The 20,901-nt window shown below is 48.5% G+C and overlaps 7 protein-coding genes across 7 annotated transcripts; 4 read left to right on the top strand and 3 right to left on the bottom strand.

Annotated features, from left to right (window-relative positions):
• Positions 1 to 89: 89 nt before the first annotated feature.
• N7518_005059 (putative C2H2 finger domain protein) lies at positions 90 to 1,510 on the top strand (the record flags this gene model as incomplete). Its single annotated transcript, XM_057185986.1, has 3 exons — positions 90 to 501; positions 551 to 690; positions 740 to 1,510. 3 exons carry the CDS (start codon positions 90 to 92, stop codon positions 1,508 to 1,510), a joined length of 1,323 nt encoding a protein of 440 aa, XP_057042756.1.
• Positions 1,511 to 2,748: 1,238 nt separating this feature from the next.
• Positions 2,749 to 6,084, top strand: N7518_005060 (alpha/beta hydrolase; the record flags this gene model as incomplete). The annotated part of the gene is made up of 7 exons (XM_057185987.1): positions 2,749 to 2,828; positions 2,885 to 3,104; positions 3,163 to 3,537; positions 3,585 to 3,771; positions 4,684 to 5,263; positions 5,310 to 5,393; positions 5,448 to 6,084. 7 exons carry the CDS (start codon positions 2,749 to 2,751, stop codon positions 6,082 to 6,084), a joined length of 2,163 nt encoding a protein of 720 aa, XP_057042757.1.
• A 3,371-nt stretch (positions 6,085 to 9,455) lies between these two features.
• Positions 9,456 to 10,184, top strand: N7518_005061 (flavin reductase family protein; the record flags this gene model as incomplete). The annotated part of the gene is made up of 1 exon (XM_057185988.1): positions 9,456 to 10,184. The coding sequence occupies one exon, from the start codon at positions 9,456 to 9,458 to the stop codon at positions 10,182 to 10,184; it is 729 nt and encodes a 242-aa protein (XP_057042758.1).
• Positions 10,185 to 12,051: 1,867 nt separating this feature from the next.
• N7518_005062 (uncharacterized protein) lies at positions 12,052 to 12,300 on the bottom strand (the record flags this gene model as incomplete). The annotated part of the gene is made up of 2 exons (XM_057185989.1): positions 12,052 to 12,189; positions 12,247 to 12,300. 2 exons carry the CDS (start codon positions 12,298 to 12,300, stop codon positions 12,052 to 12,054), a joined length of 192 nt encoding a protein of 63 aa, XP_057042759.1.
• Positions 12,301 to 13,654: 1,354 nt separating this feature from the next.
• Positions 13,655 to 15,079, bottom strand: N7518_005063 (glycosyltransferase family 31 protein; the record flags this gene model as incomplete). The annotated part of the gene is made up of 1 exon (XM_057185990.1): positions 13,655 to 15,079. The coding sequence occupies one exon, from the start codon at positions 15,077 to 15,079 to the stop codon at positions 13,655 to 13,657; it is 1,425 nt and encodes a 474-aa protein (XP_057042760.1).
• Positions 15,080 to 16,789: 1,710 nt separating this feature from the next.
• On the top strand, positions 16,790 to 18,898 carry N7518_005064 (signal recognition particle subunit SRP72; the record flags this gene model as incomplete). The annotated part of the gene is made up of 4 exons (XM_057185991.1): positions 16,790 to 17,110; positions 17,174 to 17,447; positions 17,503 to 17,647; positions 17,698 to 18,898. The coding sequence occupies 4 exons, from the start codon at positions 16,790 to 16,792 to the stop codon at positions 18,896 to 18,898; spliced, it is 1,941 nt and encodes a 646-aa protein (XP_057042761.1).
• A 270-nt stretch (positions 18,899 to 19,168) lies between these two features.
• On the bottom strand, positions 19,169 to 20,413 carry N7518_005065 (uncharacterized protein; the record flags this gene model as incomplete). Its single annotated transcript, XM_057185992.1, has 1 exon — positions 19,169 to 20,413. One exon carries the CDS (start codon positions 20,411 to 20,413, stop codon positions 19,169 to 19,171), a length of 1,245 nt encoding a protein of 414 aa, XP_057042762.1.
• Positions 20,414 to 20,901: the final 488 nt, after the last annotated feature.

Genomic DNA, 20,901 nt, shown 5'->3' on the forward strand with positions numbered 1-20,901 from the left:
GGAATACTAGTCGCGCGGAAGGTCTGCCGAAGGACGTCTTCGAAAGCAGTCCTTGACCGCGGTCCCTTGGCTACTTGCTGGGTCGGGTCATGGACTTCACGACCATCCTGAACAGGAAAAACTCCGCTGCAGCCGCCGCCGCCGCTGAGGCGCAGTTACAACAGCAGTACTTCCAACATAGTGCACAGTTGCACACCGGAGCTTCACCCACGATGAAGAGCGAATCAGGTGGCCCGGAAAACCCCGTCAATGTATATCCTCCTCACGGTCCCCCGCCCATGCAAATGGATGGTGGACTTCCCGATTCCTTCTATTATGGACAGCCTACGGGCTCAACCCCTCGAAACATGGCCTATGCCCCTGCGGGATACGCTGGCGATCCCCAGATGCAGCAGGAACCTGCTCCCCAAGGAAGAGCAGGTATTGACCCACCACCAAAGACTTTCCACTGCTCAACCTGCAACAAGGGCTTCGCACGGCGCAGCGACCTTGCTCGACATGGTATGTATCCTTCGGAAATTTTGGAGATGCGGCCGCTAATGATTCACAGAGCGTATTCATACAGGAGTTAGACCTCACGCTTGCGAGTGGCCAGGGTGTGGAAAGCAGTTCATTCAACGCTCGGCCTTGACAGTGCACTCCCGTGTACACACCGGAGAGAAACCCCACATGTGTGAGAGATGTGGCAAGGTGTGTAACTTTCCTCTTTTTGTTCTGGCTAAATCTAACATTTATTCAGCCCTTCAGCGACTCGTCTTCGCTGGCCAGACATCGCCGCATTCACTCCGGCAAGCGACCCTACAAATGCCCGTATGCCAACTGTCAGAAGACCTTCACGCGTCGCACGACTTTGACACGCCACCAAAATCACCACACCGGGACTATCGAAGAAGCTGCTGCTGAGACAGAGGCCCAGTTGCGGCAAAATAAGGACCGTGGACGTCCTGGCGAAGGAATGTTTTCTGAGCACGCTTCCATCCATTCTACCCCGTCACCCGCGCATCACCCGTCCATGTCACCTGGTGGTGAGCTCCCGCCGCTGAACATGCACCGCTCTGCCGGCGACTACTACATGGGCAACGGCCCTATCCCGCCTCATGTGCGTGGGGATTTCCCCCAAGGCAGCCCCCGAGCTTCCCCGACTGCGACATCTCCTTCGCTATCCAGCTACGGCAGTGCGCCCCACAACCGGCCATCCATGACATCGCATCCCTACGGTCTGCCTCAACCTCTTGAGCCCCCAGCGAACAGTGATCACCGCCCCAATAGCGTGAATGGCAGTCCACACATGACTAGTCTTGGATGGGCTTCGCCTTCTCACGGTGGCATGCCATCGCCCGGATCAGCCAACGACTTCACCTACCCTGAGCCCACTGGCCCCGCGTATCCGACATCAATGCCGCCGCACATGTATTTTCCCAACTCTACCATTCGTCGGCCTACCAGCACCGAGCCGGAGAACTACGAAATGAAACCTCGAGGTGACCACACATGGTCTACTGCTGTATGATGCGATTCACAACCGACACAAGTGTCTCGCAACAGCTTGAATTTTCCGTTATTTCCTTTGTTTAATAACCTCATTGCATAAGCCTTTGATTCCCACGAGAGAATACATCTATGCCTCTCGATTGATTTCTTATTTTCCTTTGTTTTTCATGCATTTTCTTATTCCGTTTGTATTTATATTGATGGGAAACCAGCGCACTGGAAGGAGTCGGACGGTCTGATCGTGTTTCAAATCTGCGATTTATTGTTTTGTTTCAAGATGTCATCTTGCCCTTGCAACCCCATTTTCTTTTGTTAAATGCTTGCGGGTGACACTACCGAGACACGATCAGATGAGGAACTGCATCCATGGAATAGATAGAGGGTTGGACTAGGGATTGTCTTGGGTATGGATGGGTTCGGGAAAGGTTCTGGGTTTGTTTTAGGGAGACTCCTGATGCTGGTGTCTGGTTAGGATTTATTTAGTTATGCGTGCTTGTTCATTTTGCTTTTTTATTCTCATTGTCTCATACATCTAATCATTGTATTGCTTCTTTACCATTACTCTTGACTGTCGCGTTTCTTCCTCGATTATACGAGCATTTCTCCAAGGTTGCAGTCTCCACGGCTGTACTCTACATTTTTGAATCCAGGACATCGAGGCATGTCTCTAGCGCAGCAAGGTGATGACGAGGAAGAGCTCTATCGGGTGAAGCTGTGATCTACTAAACAAGGAAATCCGGGTCAAAAGGTTCCTTATTGCCCTTCTCATGCCCGAATTAATCCCAAACTATAATATAGGACAAGTTTCGCGAGGTGCCGCGTGGAGAGTTAAGACTACGCCCTGGAATGAAACATAAAAGTAGCTGTTGAAGAGGGGACCCCTGAGGGGCACCGACAGCCCTGTCTGCGAAACAGGTGTGAGAGCAGAGTCGTCACTGGGAGTAGTAGGGTGCTAGAGAGGAGAACACCATGGGGTGACTACTGAGAATGGAAGTGGAAAGGTGTCTGCGTTGCTATCTATGCCTCGGGAGTGCTTTTATATCATATAGCCGCTTAGTCATCCTGCTCTGGAAACCCCCACTGCAGTATCTAAATGTTATGTTAGAGCCCTGGAGGGCTGTAGTGATTACATATCCTATGTACCTGTAACTAACTATGTACCTACCCGTGGACATAAGTACATACTTAACTACCCGCATCACAAGTTTAGTCTCATTTTCTCATGTTGAAACGCGCACCCTTTAGTTGCCCGCAGTCATGGCTACGATGAGCTTTGCACCTACTGGCCACCTTCAGGTACTGCGGGATCCACCTGATGAATCTCAGGATGGCATCGAGTAAGAGAAACCCACAGACTGGCTCAGTTTAGGACCTCCACTTATTCTCAGTCTAGTATTGTTCTCGTTCCTGGCATCGGAACTATCTTACCGGCAGAATGGCCGTTTGCTAAAGAAGAATGGCTTGCCACCCTACCAAGTTCCAGTGCTGGGACACGCGTCCTCGCCTACGAATATGCTTCGCCATTTGCGACCGCCAAGCCTTCATGGGAGTCGATCTTGATGCTAGGTCACGACCTTCTCCAGCATATAAGCGACGGGCGATACTCAGACGCGGTAAAATTGATTACTTCCCTTCGAACCATCCGTATACTTGCTAATTTACTTCCTCCAGACTGCCAACAAGCCAATCTTGATAGTCTGCCACAGCTTAGGTGGTATTATAGTCAAACAGGCATTATGTGTCGCCAACAAGCAGTTTAACCGGTGCGAATCAATTATCAACGCTATAGCTGGCGTTATCTTCCTAAGCACTCCGCATCGCTATGGCGACAATACCACCAGTTTGATACGGTTTCGAGATATATTTGAAGCGACGACCAGCAGAAACTTGAATATTCCAAGCACCAATATCGAGCAAGAAGGTGCCATTTTGCTTGACCTTGCAGATAGATTCGAAAAAGTCTCATTCAGTACCCCCATACTATCCGCGTACGAACTGAGAGAATCGAAAACCAGTTCGACTACACTGCAGCATAAATACCAACAAGTCAGTTTGAAGCCCTCGAATTAGGTCAACGCTAACTTCCAATATAGTTGGTCAACCGTGAAGCTTGTTCAACTCGCGCCCGAATGGAAACAGTCATTGGCCTTAATCTTAATCATCACGATACATGTCTTTTCACCCAGAGCGTTGGTGGCGAAAGTCTACCGGAGTTTAACAATTTTGTCTACAACACTTTGCGTGCCGCCGCGCGTCTTTTTGCTATTCAACTCAAGGACCGTAGGTTATGAACGCATCAGAAACCGCAGAACGGTATTAATGGTCTCAGAGGAATCTCAAGATGCAACGACGAGCGCTTACTCCCCCACAATGAGCGAATTACCACTAAAATGTAAGCTGAATATCTACATATTACCAGGTTATCATAGATGTCGGTTAGTTGAGCAATTGGAACTCACGGAGTCGCCATCCAACAAAGCAACGGACGGAACATCTCTTTCGGGGTTTGAGTTGGTAACTCCTATAGCACCAAAATCTGATATTGTGAAACCCCTCCACATACCATGCCTTCTTCTCAATACGCATTCAGCAAATCAGGATTTCTGCGGCCGTGAAGATATCTTGGAACGTCTCGCAACCGAGCTCTTACCTCCAAAGAACAGAGTGACTGCATAGGGCACCGCTATAAGGCAGTTTGCACTTTGTGGATTTGGAGGAATTGGAAAGACGGAAATAGCTCGCGAGTTTGCCCGGCGTCACAAACATCCCTTTGATGCGGTATTCTGGGTCTTGGCGGATGAAGTTGCAAAACTTGATCACCATTACCAGCAAATATCGTTAGCACTAGGACTCGAAGAATCATCCGAGTGCAAAAGCCAGGTTGTCAGTAGAGAGATTGTGAAAGGGTGGCTCTCTAATCCTCGAAAGCATATATCAGGGTCGGATGATTTTATTCAACCTGGCGAAGCTAGCTCGGAAGCAACTTGGTTGCTTATATTCGACAACGCAGATGAGCCAATAATTCTGGCAGACTACTGGCCTCAAGGCAGTGGATCGATTCTTATCACTAGTCGCGACCCTTTATGCAAAAACATGTTCACGGGAAGACCCTCAGGCTGGATTTAGGTCCACTTTCACAGCAAGACAGCCTATCCCTTTTCAACCACCTCACTACTGTCTCTAACGACCTAGAAGTTGACACAGCGCAAAAAATTTCCGATGCACTTGGTGGAATGGCCATTTCTCAGATGGCTGGTATTATCCGTCGACAAGACCTCACTCTTTCAGAGTTTTTTGAGCTGTATATGGACCATGAAGAACATGCCAGTCCTTATGAAACAAAGTTCGATACGAACTTGGTCACATATCGTCACTCTCTCTCCACCGTATGGGAATTTGGGAAGCTCAAGCCTCAAACTCAACAGCTTTTGGAACTGATATCATTTCTTGATCCGGATTCCATCGGAGAAGACTTATTGGAAGCATCCGTGGAGCTGATTTCCGAGGGCACATCGTTTAAGAAAAGTAACTATATTGAGGCTCGAACTGATCTCTTGCAATCATCTCTGGTCCAAAGAGATAAGCAAAAGCAGCAAATATCAGTTCATCGCATTGTGCAAGATGTGATACTAGCAACAATGGATGTTGAGAAGAAACGGTCCATGTTTGACCAAGTGGTACGAATTCTGTGGGCAGACTGGCATCGGCTATGCCAAAGCCATCAAGGGAGCCAGAGCTACCACAGCCCAAATCCTCTGGCAACAGGTTATATGTTGGAAGATAGCCTGCCTGTGCAGCGGTTTACCTCACGTTCTTAGGATGCATCAGCTCTGGCCAGCTATATCAGATTCCTCGGAGGCTACCAAATTGCTTTTCGCAAAGTTACTGACTGATGCAGCATGGTGATTATACGATATTCAGGCATTTTATTTACTATAGAGTCTAACATTCTCCAGGTATCAAAAAGAGCGTGGACGGACAAAGCAATTTGATGGCTTCTTCGAAACTGCTCGCAGCATCTGCGAGTCCTCAACACACCCAGATCGGGATTCCCTGCTTGCAGATATCCATTTCTGCCTAGGAGCTATAGCCATGGATGCGAGCAATTTCGGCACAAGCCGCATCCACAAGGAGCGTTCTTTTGATCTAGTTTCCAAAATTTGCAACGAACTTGGAACTGCAGACGACAGATTATACCTCGCCTACGTAGAACGAGGGATCTCACGGATCCAGGACGGACGGTACGAGGAAGGGGAGGCCGACCTAAAGGAGGCGCTGCGGATACGCAAGGCTCTCGGTAACTACATTCCGCGGTCTGGCGAGGCCAACCTGAGCTGGGCTCTCCTTTTGCAGGGCAAGATTGAAGAGTCCAACACACTTCTTCTGGATAGCCTGGCCGGCAGAGAAAAGGCTTTAGGTAAGAATGACAGGGAATCCGTCCGGACCGGTCTGATTTTATATGCACTTGGCAACCTCCATGCTGCGCAAAGCCAGTGGGCCGAGAGCTTTAAATATCACCAGAGAGCGTGGCATCACATGCGCGAGACGGTGGGTGAGAGGGACTTTTACACACAAAATGCTCTGAAATCTTAGACCCCAAATCACGCGCATTTCCATAATTATACCCAGGCACTCCAAAGTCTACTGCAAGGATTATTCTACATAATAGTTTATTCAGTCCTGCGATAGCCTTCCTACCACTGCAGCTTGCACCTATCACTAAGAATGGAGACAACCGCAACTGCGGGATCACGGGATCGTCAATCTGGTCAGGGTTTTGAGTAACTCGCTATTGTGCAATTCTGTTTTTTGCATCCAATATTGGCACATTTCTTTAGGGCCGTGGCGATAAATTAGGTAAATCCGCCCTCTAAAACAATACCGAGCGACGGCCACTCGTTCAGTATGATTTTTTTGGTATTGCTGCGAGCCCTTTGCAATGCTTATTCGTCTCGCGTTGTTAAGAATACCTGCTTCTGATTTGGAAAAACGGGCATTGCCGCTTAACCCAGTATGAAATTTCTTTTTGTCCGCTTCCTCATTATCTTTAGCCGCAGCACCAGGGCACCGCTCCACCGGCTGTATATCGACCGCTATCCCAGCAGGCTCGACGCTTTCCATTGCTCCAGACGCATTCGTTTGCTCTGAATCGGTTGGCCTAATGCCATTGAGACTCAACTTGTCGAGCGCGCTGATTAGGGCATCCATTGCTCTCTTTCAAGTCCCTCCTTTTTCTCTTGTGGCCCGCTTAGTGCTTTATGGTAACTGATTTGCTTCTTCTTTTCCTCTTCGCACTCCCTCCTTTCTTGGCCAGCTTCAGCTCAGTAGGAATCTGTGGAGACAATATGCCGATTCCGATGTACTCAAAGTATTGGGATCTACGGAGGTGGTCAGACAGATTGGTCACCACATGCGTCCGTATCCAGATCTGCATGCAATGGGAAAATGGTATGCTGTTCTTGCGCGTTCAACCGAAAGTATTGAAGTCGCTTCTTATACTGCCCTCTCCTGGGCCGCCTCAACCGATTTGAATTCAAACAGAATTTTCAATGTCATTTAGTGAAAAAACGTGTAGATTTTGTAAAGAATTGTGAGTGTCTTGAAGTCACAAAGGTGGTAGATGATGGATGGTTCAGTTTGACTCGGTCTGCTTAACTGATGAACGATCTAAATAAAGACGAGATAACCAATGCAATATTTGTGCTGGCTAGAATATTGCAATCCTAGGTGAAGCCATATTGGCTGCAAGCTCAATTCCTGTGTCTTCGTAATCTGAAAGCCCTATGCCATAAGGCATGGCGTTCGAGGACGAGTAACATTGAGGGCAATAGGGAAGAGAGATACTCTTTCAAACCCTAATCACATGATACGCTAAGCTTGATATGGATTGAGTGTAAATTACCGGTTGTGTATGTACACGGTAATAATACAAGGGTCTAGAACCCGAGGCCTACCCAAGTTCAAACCAGATATGAGTCAGCATGACACGTGCCTCAACCAGCTAACTAAGCCATGACAACGGGAGTTCCGTTAGCACGCTTCAGCCCGTAACAGGCCTGTTACTGGCTAGTTTGATAGCAAGATCGGGGGATGTAGGCCTACTGGAAGAAAACGCTGGACTTGGATTTAATGAGGATACATTCACCGTTTTAAAAGCGTCTAACTTATTTAATTTTAGCGATCACTTCCAAAAAACCGCATTTGTTTCATATATCGAAATCCCCTTTACTCCACTGGTATATGTCCGAGTTGAAATGTTGTTTCGTCTCCCAATCGAGCTACGTTTGAAAGTATACGAACTAGTATTCGGGACATGTCCATGTCGCAATCCGCACGCCTTTTATACACCCAAGCATCAGATTGCATTGAATATCCTACTCATTAACCGCCAAATTTATGCGGAAACCCGTGTTCTGGGCTTCCAACTTCACAAATTCGACTTCCACAGATGGTGCGGGACTGGAGTTCATTCCTGTAGAATCTTTCTCCAGCGTCTGTGTCAATGGCAGTTGTGCTCAATTCAAAGGCTGAGTTTACGGGCTGTTGAGAGCAGTCTTATCAACGGATCTGGCAGTTGTCGGCCTACATCTGAATGGATTGATATCTGCGCCATTCTGGGGGCCGCGGTAGGGCCAAATTGCACCGGGTTACGGGAATTGAGCCTGACTATTGAAGGCCAATTAATAGAGGGTGGTTTGAGGCTTCTTGATACCGAAGCCGAATGGGTGAAGATAGGACTTGGGAGCTTCAAGTGTCTGCAGCGCCTTGAACTTATCATTGCGAGCGATACAATTCATATAGGAGCAGCAACAAACTTCAAATGCGAACTGGCAGATACTTTAAGGGGAGTCCGGATTGTGATAAAGGCAGTTGTGTGGGGAAGTGAGATTTCTTTATAAATTGATGGAGACCCGTATATATATAGGATATGTTGTCTTCGCTCAGTCTTGATCGCCACTTCAGTTAAGATAATTTCTGGTCGAGGTCTTTTGGATGCCGGAGTAGCAGCAACAACGTGCGATAAGAAACAACAGTAATAGCTAGGCGGAAACTTGGTTCTGGATGACCCTCCGAGGCTGCGGGCTGTAGAAAGAATAACTTTATGTACATATATCGTGGAAAGCCTCGGAATTGGGCCCACCTTCTAGAGCCTTATTCTTCCACTGCTCCTACCCGTACGCAATTCCTGGGCTTCTACGGATGCTAACTAGTTAATGCCTATTGGCTACTTATGTAACAATGACTTTACCTCGTCAAAGCCCACCAAGAATGACAATAGTCTGGCTAAATGGGCCCTAAATTTTCGCAGAGGCAAGGTAATACTGTAGAGTCACAGTGTTTTGAATATATCTTAGCTATCTTGGCGAGCCCTAGCCTAGACCGAGGGTGCACAGGCGGGTCCAAATCAGCCAGACTTCACTTCAATAAAAAATTCTCTTCAAACTGGCCAATTACAAGATAGAGGAAATATGATCGTGATTGGCCACTTCTATCGTCGATATATTAACCGGATTGCTTGGCAGTGGCTAGTTAAGAGATAGTGGGGAAGCTAAGGCACCAGATGTGTTTATTGGCTACTTATAGAGCCGTGTGGGACAGTGGGAGGCGGTGTGGAATTTTATGAGCATATGTGTTTAAACTGACCAATCATAATAAGCATTGGAATACGATGGTTGGCCGCTTCTGCTCCACAAGGTGAAACTAAGGCCGAGTTAGAAAGGCCAAGCGAAAAAGTATAGTATACGTTACGGTCGTTGGCCACTTATATAGCAAGGTACTACAACTAAAGGAGGTTACTTAATACTATACAAGTAAGCAGGCTGAGATATAAATAGGGAAGTACAAAGCTGGAGTACTTGAATTAGCGACAGACAATTATCGACGTCCTAAGGTTCCCATCCAAGGACACCATCCTAAAGTTCCCATCCAAGGACACCATCCTAAGGTTCCCATCCAAGGACACCATGGCAACAATACCTATCGAGTCATCTCAGACGATTTCCCCACCCATCTTTTACTGGGGTACACCGGTTGTGTTGATAACGACGGAGAACGAAGATGGAACATCCAACATCGCGCCCATGTCATCAGCATGGTGGCTTGGAAATCGATGCATGTTAGGCCTAGGGGCCATATCGCAAACCACGATCAATTTGATTCGAACCAAGCAATGTGTCCTGAACCTCGCATCAGACAACATGGCAGGAGCAGTAAACGCTCTAGCAAAAACAACTGGGTCGAAGGAGATGTCGACCGCAGCCAAGGGAACAGGATACCTATACTTCAAACGCATGAATGGCTACAAGTATGTGCCGGACAAATTTGGACATTCAGGCTTGACACCGGCGGATTCCGATCTGATTCGACCTCCCCGCATTGCTGAGTGCCCTGCTCAGATGGAGGCCGAATTGAAGGGGGTGTATGAAATGATGCAAGACGCGGAGATGAAAGGGTTTATCGCGTTGGAGGTTCAGGTTCTTCGGACACACGTTCATGAAAATATTCGCATGGCAGGGCATGCGAATCGAATCGATCCCGACAAATGGCACCCGTTGATTATGAGCTTTCAGGAGCTGTATGGACTGGGGCGCAAAAAGACTTCCGAGTCCATTCTCGCCGAAATCAACGAAGAAGGATACAGGCCATTCTCTAACACTGTCGACGATGAGACAACAACTGAAGAGGAGGAGTAGAAATTTTGACGAATACATTGTTTCTGTATGTATCTTGGGCTACAACGTAACAACAGCGTTGTCATGCCGGATGTTCTTCAACAGAACCTCCCATTAGATCTTTTTCCTTTCAATCAATCATTCTCATTGGCACTAAATGATATTGGCGCGGAGAACAGATTAATGCACTGTATGATGAGCTCCAGAAAAAAATTTGTGTGCACAAAGGGGAATCGGTTTTCGACTCCGACTGTACAGTATAAACATTAACACACATATAGGGTATTTAACTACTACCCGAGTAGTAAGCCTACAAGATATCCTAAATGTGTTGACTCATCTTCTCCGACATCTAATTCCTCAATATCTCCAGGGACCTAGTGCATTCCAAATATATGGAAGGAAGAGGCCCACTGTCCGCTATGTAGTTGAATCTGAAGCCGGATCTTCTGGCCATAACGGAATAGATGGGCCCACGCTAGTAGCTATTTCTCTATCGCTGCCTAATCAACACTAGTACCTTCAAAGTGTTTCGCAATGTCCCGTTGGGAGTTCACCGATAACACCATGTCCGTGTCATCTAGTCTCACCCGTCGGCTATGGGCTGTCCACCAGTTTCGGGACGTACTGTGCGAAGGTGTATAGCGGCCAGTGGCCGAACGCCTGATTTTGCGGTGTTTATGCTTGATTCTAGACCGCCTTCGACACCGCCTATACTGTGTTTTGTAAACACAATTGAATACTGCTCCGCAGCTCTCTAACCTAATTAGGCAGAGTAACTCTTGGCACTCCATTTTCAGTACATATGCTATTTATTATGGTCTTACCACTGTAAAAAGCATAACCTTCGAATAATTTCAGCTATATGATACTTCTATGAATTACTGTGGCAGAGCCCTTTAATAAAATAAATGTAACGCCTTTGGTACCTAAGCAAATCCCAAGGCTTCATGTGGTTATTACGCGATATAAAGGTATAATTGATATATGGCCGGACTGCCGAATTGTTACTAGACGTCCTACTCCTCCTATATCAGTTAAATCGCCTCCTCCTATAGCAGTTAAACCAGTAGGAAGGGCGCAGAAGCGAGTGTAGGCTTAGTCTTAGGATACTTCGCTATACCGGAGCCAGCGGAGGAGGATACAGAGAGTATAAATATAGGAACCAGAGGAAGATAGAGAATATAGTTAGAGGAAGAGTATCGATACTCGAATTGGAGGGAGCCAGAGATTTATATAGTATGAATAGCTTCAGATTCTTAGGGTCGGAATATCTTCAAACCACCTAGACTTAGACGAATATTGAGATTTATATAGTGGGAATAGCTTCATTTTACACGCTCTCTGTCATGGTAATTCAGGTATTTTAATTTCTACCAGTCTAAAATCAGGCACAAATTAGACAAATTAAGGCATCAATCCCACAAAATCAGGCATTCGGCCACTGGCCGCTATACACCTTCGCATACTGTATTACCATAAAATACTGGAACAGTTCTTCAAATACGGAAACAGCCATATTAGGATTAGGGTGTCATGTGATTAGGGTTTGGAAGAGTGTCTCTCTGTTTCCCAACATGTCGGTAGCATTTCTCTTTGAGTAAACAGACTTGAGCTTGAATATTGGTAACACCCCGGTTTAAGGTATAGTGCGCACTTAGCCATCTTTTAAGTTCGCAATAATCGGCTTAGTCTCCCTGGAAAAAGGCTAGTTGGTCATCAAGGCGCTCAAGCATCTCCTCTGTATCTCTCTATAAGAACAAGCTGCGGCCCACGGTATCCTGAAGCGTCTTTCCCATTTCGGTGAGGTCTGCCCTTCCTTTCTTAATACTACCCCTAAAGCTTAGACAGGGCTTTCGAGTCCAGGATTTGTGTCTATATTCAGAGTTTATAGCGTTGAAGGGCCTTCATCGTAGAAAGAGACCCAATTGCATACACTGGCGTAAATATCCCGCAGTACAGACGGTGCAATATCAACCAACGGCCTTTCTTCGGCGTCTTCGGCGTCCTGTTTCCATGGACGACACTGTCTGATTATATTAGCCAAATCGACTGCCCCGAGCGCAATATATGACTCTCGTACCCCACACGGCGAGCCATCGCCTTGCACGAACCGAGGATCTGTGCTTAAAGCCATATCGAGCGACACCAATCATCGATTCGCAAATAACAATTGTTTTCAAGAGCCCACAGAACTGCACGACGAACAGGAATTTGTCTGCTAGCTGGGATGGGAGTAGATTCCCTAACGGTGCGATATTCCGCTGGGAATTCAGTCTCTCCATCAACTGGTCGCCGCAAATCTAAGGGCAAAGTACTATTGCGCCGGTGGGAAAGTTGCTCCTAGAGTTTTTTTAGTATCCATATACTCGATACCCTTAACCCTAACTGTGGCATTCCACACCTTCTGATTGATGCACACTAATACCAACTCGGGTTATCGTTACCATGTGAAACTGGTAAGCTGGCAAAGATGACTTTCATCATCTGAAGGTTGTGGTGATTCCCTGACTTCAACTTTCAGTGTTTCATCAAATGAAGATATAGACGCTCGTTAGATGATATGTCTATTATTGCCCCTCTTTTGTACTTCCCCTCATTATCTGACAGTTGGATGCTTTTATTTCAACCAGCAAAACTGTCTTACACAGGTTATAGAGTTTGGTTACATAGACTTAATTGATGAAATTGTATCTATGATTGATACTCCCTACAGAGGATCGTATATATATACCTTTGTTATTTGAAAAAGAAGCAAAAAGACCGACAAAAATTAGATAAGAATATAGAGTAGGAAAGAGAGGACAAAAGAAATTGACCCTCGATTTTGGCGTTATTCCAAGCTCATGTAATTATTCGGAATTTAAACCCCTAATCTGATCACATTTCCAGCACTCAATAAAAAAAGAAATTCTACTTCTGTTAATTGTAGATGGCATGCTAAACGTCTCTATTAGGTAGTAGTCTCCGTTCTCCACCTCCCTAATGATCAACTTGCTCCGGATCACCGTGGTCCTAACTGCTAACTGCTAACTGCTTACTCCACTTGGTCTCACATCCGTTGTATTGGATCGACATTCAACGTCGATCGATCTTCAGGGGTTCCATGGGATCTTCGCTGGGTCACGGCATTCCCTATGCCGTACTTTGTAAATATTGTCTCTAGTCCTGCCAAGACCAAGCAGCCTGTAGTCGAGAACATCGTTCCTCGGAACTATCCTCAGTAGCTACAATCGTGAAGCATAAGAGGTAATCCAAACATCCATATCACATTATTCAACTCATTAGAGTAGACAGAAGGTGTATCTATCGTCTATAAATAACGAAACAAAACTCCATGCATAGTGGCATTCCTTTGCCCATGCGCCCATGTGCCTGAAAGTGGGCTTATTGCCATAGCAGATCGCCCGTGGCCCGGAGACCGTATAAAGAAGAAGCCCGTACACATTGTGTACATGTACAAGGCAAAACAAAAACAAAAAAAAGAATATTTATCTCTTGCGCCATGACAGCTCCAAGATTTGATCACCGTTATTCTCATCGCGCATGACATACCACTGAGTGACACGGTCATTCTGCTCGTGGACGGCATCCTGCAACCGGAAGCTCTTTTTGAGCTCATCCTTGCGTCGGAGCGGACCCAATTCGTGCAGGTAAGATTCGTCATTGGCGCCATTGTGGGGGTCCCAGGTCTGCTCCATGGCGAGGTCGTCCCGATCTGGGTCGGAGTGATACTTGATGACCGAGAATCCGTTCGTCAGGATCCAGCCGTCGCCAAAGTGCCATTTGCGGAGAAGGCAGCTGTCGCCGCATAGCTCGGCGATCACCGCTAGCTTCGGCATGTCGGCGTGGAACCAGGATTTCCAGTGGTGCACCGTGAGTGGGGGCTCGCGGCCGGACTCGAAGAATCCAGAGGCGTCGTGCATCAGGTCCAATTGCCGCAGACGGTGATCCACCGTCAGCCGGGTCTGGGTGTAGCGGTAGACGCAGATGGCGATGCGGCGGTCGCCTGTGAAATCCATCGCAGAGCACTTATCGTACACGTTGGTCATTTCTTCCAAGAGGGGTTTGGATAAGAAGACGCCCGCGCCTCCGAACCCAATCATTCCAAATGCTGCAATCTGCGGGATAGACTCGGATAATCCGCCAATATACATGGAGGTGGTGTGGTCATATTTAGCGAGCGCATCCACCAGTCTCGACATCGACAGGAAGAATGTGTCATCGTCGATGATACAGCCCCACCGGGTTGTTTCCCGAGCATTCTCCTTCAAAAGAGGGATGAGTGCGAAGTATCGGTTGAGGTAGTCATCCTCCGCCTCTGTGATGTGGAGGTTGATCCCTAGAGAGTCGGCCTTGGCCAAGACATCCCGCACGCCGTTTTCCGAGCGATCCGGTTCGATCAGTGCGAAAATGCGACAGCGCGAGTATCCAGCCCAGTGAGCGAATGCATTCAGAGACTCATTCAATCGCTCGATACTGGTCGCGACTCCAAAATCGATGTGTGATGCGTCCGCCAATTTCGGAGGCTGGGGGACCCGCAAGGACACTGGTGTGGGAATTGAGCACCCGTCCGCCGCCTCCCCGGTAGCCCTTCGGACTTCCAAGAACGGCTCTTCAAGCCATTGCGTGTAGGGCACTGGTTCGTCTGTCATATCGAGTATGATTTCTCGGCGGGTATATTGGGCGACGTTGATAACGTTCAGGCTTGCCAATTTATCGTAGTCGAGATCGCACGGGATATTGGGAGCGACGGTGATGTTGGCAGCTGTCTCTAGCGGAATCTTCACTGGCTCGACCGAGGGCCATAGTACAGCGGCAAATCCTACCACAAACAAGAAGATAACTCCAAACCGCAGCACCTTTTTCCAAGCCCATGACCCCGGAACATACCCATCTCGAGCACCGAATAGCATATTTTGTGTTGTGAGATTGTGTCGGGTTCTACCGCATTGCGGAGACAATGATTTTGGTCTAGAACAGGGCCCACGGTCGCAGGCGGATGAAGTATAATATAAATATGTCTAGGCGGTTTGGCGAGAGATGGAGAAGAGGAAGAGGTAGAGAAAGAGGAAGGGAAAAAGGCAGAGGGGGAACAGGAACAGGAACAGGAAGAACGTGAGACTGAAAGAACGGGAAGACAAGGGTCAAGAAAGGGTCTGAGACACGATCGATGACGTTCAAGGTCTATTTGGCGGAAGTCACGTGTGCTCGTATAGTACATCGTAACTTGGAGATTATATCCCGGTCCGAGCTGGGGAAAGACAGTATAAAGATGCCAGCATGGTTCTATTGAAATTTCTCCGTTTCCATACATACTACTCCGTACTATCTTCCTTGGTGGTTTGCTAATTCCCGAAGTGTACAAAGTGCAGAGCACAACCGTGTTGATGCCAAGACTTCCTGAGGAATGATCCCTTCTTTTCACTCGTCGGCGATTTCTCCGGTCCCCACATCCGCGCGTCCTCTACCCGTGTGCTACGGAGTACTCCGTCCAGGCTTTGATAGCCAAGGCACTACGGAGTGTTTGGCCCTAGATAAGCACTACAATGGAGTACAACGGAGTACTTTCCGGACGGCCATTGTGGTACTCGATAACAATTGGCATTTGCGATATATACATTTAGACCCCCCGGCGCAGTGGTTCACCCACCCAGCCCCACTTTGAAGATGATATTCATGCCTCTTACTTGTAAGTTACTCGAAAACCTTTTGTTGCAAATATGTACGGAGTACTCCGTACTGTACATCATATGGTATCGAACCGACCCAGCTACCGATACCAATGCCAATGCCAATGCTAATACGGAGTAGTTTGCCTTGCGCATTGTTTTCTTGGTTCTCTCCGGATTTCGCCCTCGGCATTATGTCCCGAATATGCATAGATGGTGGTCAGCGTAGAGGAAACATTTCGCTTCAATCAGCTAGAGGCTTACTGGTCGCTCAGACAGTCTCCTTTCAACGTCGCTATCCCTAGGTATTACACCCAATCGAAAAAGTGATCAACAGACTTAGAGTCTGTCCACGCGCAAAAGCCCCCTGCAAACTCTACACTAGATGATATATCTTCACAAGAACATATGTGCATTTACCATTAGAAGAGCAGGCGGGCGAATAATAGGAGGAGAGACTAAGTTGTAGCTTAAAGCTTCACACTACGTAGTAAGTCTGGGTGACGATGAAAAGGAAGTTAGGTTTAGTACCTACAGCAGGAGTCCCTCCCGGTCTAAACCCTCGTGAAATTGAAGTACCAGGAAATTAGTTCAAATTTTGTCCATATCAAGCTTACTCTGCAAGAGTTGGCTTATTATATGCAGTTTTGCCTCAGTACACACTCTACAAATTCCAGTGCTTCGAGATCTGTCACCGTTATTCGTGGATTTGTCGATGTCAAATTGGAGAATCATATAGGACACGTGAGCTACGGCGGGGCACATAGCGTTGAGCGCAGAAACCCCCCAATGGGGAAAAGACCAGTTCCGCACATTGGAGTTTGATATCAGTTGATCTGGGGAAATCGGCCACTGTGTTCTTTGTATTAATCACGCGCTTTTATCTTTTATCCGATATTGAAGTTACCGTCTTCTTCGCCCGCGAATTACCCCCTAAAATTCTCGACCCCCGCCATGGTTGCGCAATCGCTGGCTTCGCTATTACAGCAAGCGTCGATTGATGACCACGAGGAAGTCCTTCAGTCATGCAATGCAGTCCTCGCCAAATCCAAATCCGACCTGCAAGCGCAGCACATGAAAGTCGTTGCTCTGTTGAAACTCGACCGTTATGAAGAAGCCCTCAAGACATTCCAGGCCGGAGGTGATGCGCTGAAGCAGAGTGCAGGTCTGGAATACGCCTATGCATCATACAAGTGCGGGAAGCTTGAAGAAGCCACAGAAGCCTTGAGTCGCACAGCTTCTGGGCGTGGTGCTAGCCATCTCGAGGCGCAAGTGGTAGGATGCCCCATCTGTCCTTCTGTTGCTTGAGGACCAATGTTGATTGTCGTGTCATAATAGCGTTATCGTACTGAACACTTCCGACGGTCAGCCGAGATTTACGAACAACTCTCAAAAGATACGACAGCTTTCGGGCGCGAGGTTAACGACCTGAACATCAATTCGTGGGCTACCGATGCCCAGCTTCAATGGAAAGGAGAGACGGAATTCGTGCGCCACGACCGATTGTCGAGGGAGGATTTGGAATCATTCGAAACAACCTACAACGCAGCTTGCTTGAACATTGCAAAGGGAGCGTTTAAGCAGAGCGAGGTCTTGCTCAACCGAGCTCAAAGTCAGCATCTCTCCGTCTTGCCTAAGACTAGGACTCAGACTGACGTTTTGCATAGATATCTGCCGGACATCGGAGGACCTTTCACCTGAGGACAAGGCCGCAGAGCTGCTGCCAATCGCAGTGCAACAACTCTATGTCCTGATTCAACTTGGAAAGTTGGAAGAGGCCGAGGCGGTTCTCAAAGATATCCCCGTGGAAAAGTACGTTTAATCATACCTGCTCGAAACCTATTGCTCACATCCTTTCCTAGCATCCCCGAGTTATCAACTAAGAAGATTGCCCGTAACAACATCGTCCTCGCTCGCCCGACTGCCGTCAATCCCTACATCCTATACAAGGCCCTCCACGACACCCCAGATGCCACCAATAACGATCGGCTATTCGAATACCAGGACCGTGATGTGATTGGAAATTCGCATGCCGCAGACCTCCTTGTTCAAAAATACGATGGTGTAATCCGGTCTACAGCTAAGGCACAGTCAAAACGCCCAAGTCCATCCACCGACGCCATCACCAACCTTCTCTCTGTATTCAACGCCGCAGCACATGCTCAAGGCGAAACCGGCCCTAAAGCCCTTAAACAGATCCTCCCATTGCTGGAGCGACGGCCCACAGACATCGGCCTTCTTCTGACAGTGGTACAGCTCTATGTCAGCGGCGGCAACACCACCTCTGCTATCACAGCCATGGAGCAAACCCTCGGCAGTCTTGAGGGCCCAAACGAGTCCGTCCGCTTTAACCCAGGCCTACTCAGCGTCCTTGTCTCCCTGTACCAGCGCGAAGGCCGCATAGTCCAGATCCGCACTACCCTCGCACAAGCCGCCTCCTACTGGCGCACTAAGCCCGAGCCCCCCGTGTCCCTCCTCCGTGCAGCAGCCGCCTCCCTTTTGCACTCCGAAGACCGCACAGACCTAGCTACAGCGGGTGATATATTCCGTGCTCTGCACCAGCAAGACCCCAATGACCGCGTCGCCATCGCCGGCTATGTCGCCTCACAAGCAACCCTGGACTATGCGCAGATTGAGTCTGAGCTCGACCGCCTGCCGGCTGTCAACGACCTGATCGCCGACATCGATGTCTCAGCTCTGGAATCTGCTGGCATCGCTCCCTCCGCATCCTCGGTTGCCGCGGCAGCTGCTGCCTTTGCTGGTGCCCGCAAGCGCACCGCGGCTGGCGCCGACGAGCGCGCCAACAAGCGTGTCCGCAAGTCCCGTCTACCCAAGGACTTCGATCCTGCCAAGAAGCCTGACCCCGAGCGCTGGCTGCCTGTGCGTGACCGCTCTTCTTACAGGCCTAAGGGTAAGAAGGGTAAGCAGCGTGCTGCAGCACTCACGCAGGGTGGTCCCGTCAATGAGAAGGCGGAAGAGTCTTCCGCCCAGCAACCGCAAAAGACCGGCGGAGGCGGTGGTGGCCCTAATGCCAAGAAGAATAAGAAGAAGGGCAAGCGATAGTGTAATTTCAGATAGAGATCATAGCTTGAATGCTACCTACGATACATGGAACACAGGTATGTATCTTGTATTTCATATTGAAGGGCGCCTCAAACCCGAGACGGGTAGTAAAATGAATTCCCACTGGCTTTGTTTAACCCCCAAGACTCCGATCTTTGCGATAACCGAATGTAAGCAACCCCTGTATAACCAGCCTAAAGCAACTTTTCGATCAAACACCGGACGAAGGCCCCCTCTACCACTTCAAACCGCCTGTCAAGCAATCAACGCTCAACCCAGCGGAGTCCGAATGGTACCACACTGGCGGTTGTAGTGGTCAAAGATCATGAGCAGCAGCCGCAGATCCATGACTGCGTCATCAGCGGTTGTCTTCGCCGCCGACCCATCACCAGCCAAATAAGAATGCAGAGCCATGAATTCACGCTCATACGCCTCGTCACAGGTACTAACAGTCTCCGTCCGCTTCACACGAGGACGAGGAACAGCATTCTCGGCCTCGTTAATCTGATTTCCATTGACATTATCCGTATCCACCGTCCCGTCCGCTTCCTCGACGACAACCCGCACATAGGTACCAGTACTGATCTTCTCACCAGGACGCGGGAAGTCATACTCCACACTGAGAGTCTTGTGCACGCCATAGAGAGTCAAATGAGCATCGCAGCGAGGCACGGCATCAACCCCAGCCTCATAGAGAAGCGTAAACGGGCGACCTCCATTCTCAGCGGAATTCGTATAGTGAAAAATGGCAGAATAAAACGGGTCCGTGATAGCGACGTTAGCAACAGCATCCGGGAAGCCCAGCGACTCGCGCATCAGCGATAGATCATGACAACCCTGCATGCCGAGGTAGCGACAGAAAGCGACTCTGTCCGGTGTAAGGTCTTCTTTCAACCCGAAGACATCTTCCAGCAGCGCGTGGAACTGCTCTGGGTTATTGTTGCGCTTCATTGCCAGTGTGATATCTTTCGAGGCCGGCGCAACGATGTTGTTCATCGGGCCGGCGATGTGTCGACATCGCGCGTAGTACACGCGGCCTAAAGATGCGAGTTCTTTCTTGAAGACATCTGTGAAGCAGGGGGCGTAGCGACGCGCGCATCCGATGAATACCTTTGGGCCGTCTGTTTCGTTGGTGCCGTCAAGGGATCGGGAGGCTTTGCCTTTTTTGATTGCTTCGCGGATGCGGCGCAGGCTTGAGATGCTCATTGAGAGAGGGACTTCAACCATTACGTGTTTGCCGGCTTCGAGGGCTGTCACGGTGTATTGCTCGTGGTATTCCATTGGGAGGAGGTTGAGGATAACGTCCACTTCTTTATGGCGCAGAACATCTTCGACGACTGTTGTGCTGTAGGTGATGTCGAAGCGGGATTGGCATTGGTTCGCGATTTCAAAGTTGGGGTCGTAGATGGCTGTGAGGGTGTAGTGTGTTTTGAGGGAACAGAGGACTGGGAGGTAGGTGGCTTGCACGGCGTTCGTGGCGCCTAGGATACCTAGGCGGAGGATGGGGGTGGACATGTTGGCGGAGGGGTAGGAAGCTGCGGATCTGATGGGTACATATGGAGGGAAGCCGAGAGATGATTGAGTTCTTTGTAGTTCGTCTCAGCTAAATGACTGAGAAGGAGAATGGTATCTCAAGTAGTTGAGGGATTAAGGGAGTTGCGAATGTGAAAGTGAGCAAAGCTCGAAAATTAGAGTAAGAGCGATGCCTCGTTGATACGATCTCGGAACGATCAAACAAAGAAAATACGGTAGTGCCCCTATGAGCTGTGTACCACCATCGGCTTCAAGGACAGGACATCCCTGGAACATGCCAACTTTGTGACATCATTGTCCTGTGATCTAGGGCCACATTTCATAGTTTGGTCTGAGTTTTACCCCGGATTCGAACCATGGCTGGTAAGATCCGATACACTTCATATACAGTCGCAGATTATCTGTCGATCCTATATAGATATGGATGGTTCATGCTATGTGTACGACCGATATTGGTTGGAAATGAAAGG

Source organism: Penicillium psychrosexuale (assembly GCF_028828465.1).
Source record: "Penicillium psychrosexuale strain IBT 29551 chromosome Unknown utg000003l, whole genome shotgun sequence".
NCBI lineage: Eukaryota > Fungi > Ascomycota > Eurotiomycetes > Eurotiales > Aspergillaceae > Penicillium > Penicillium psychrosexuale.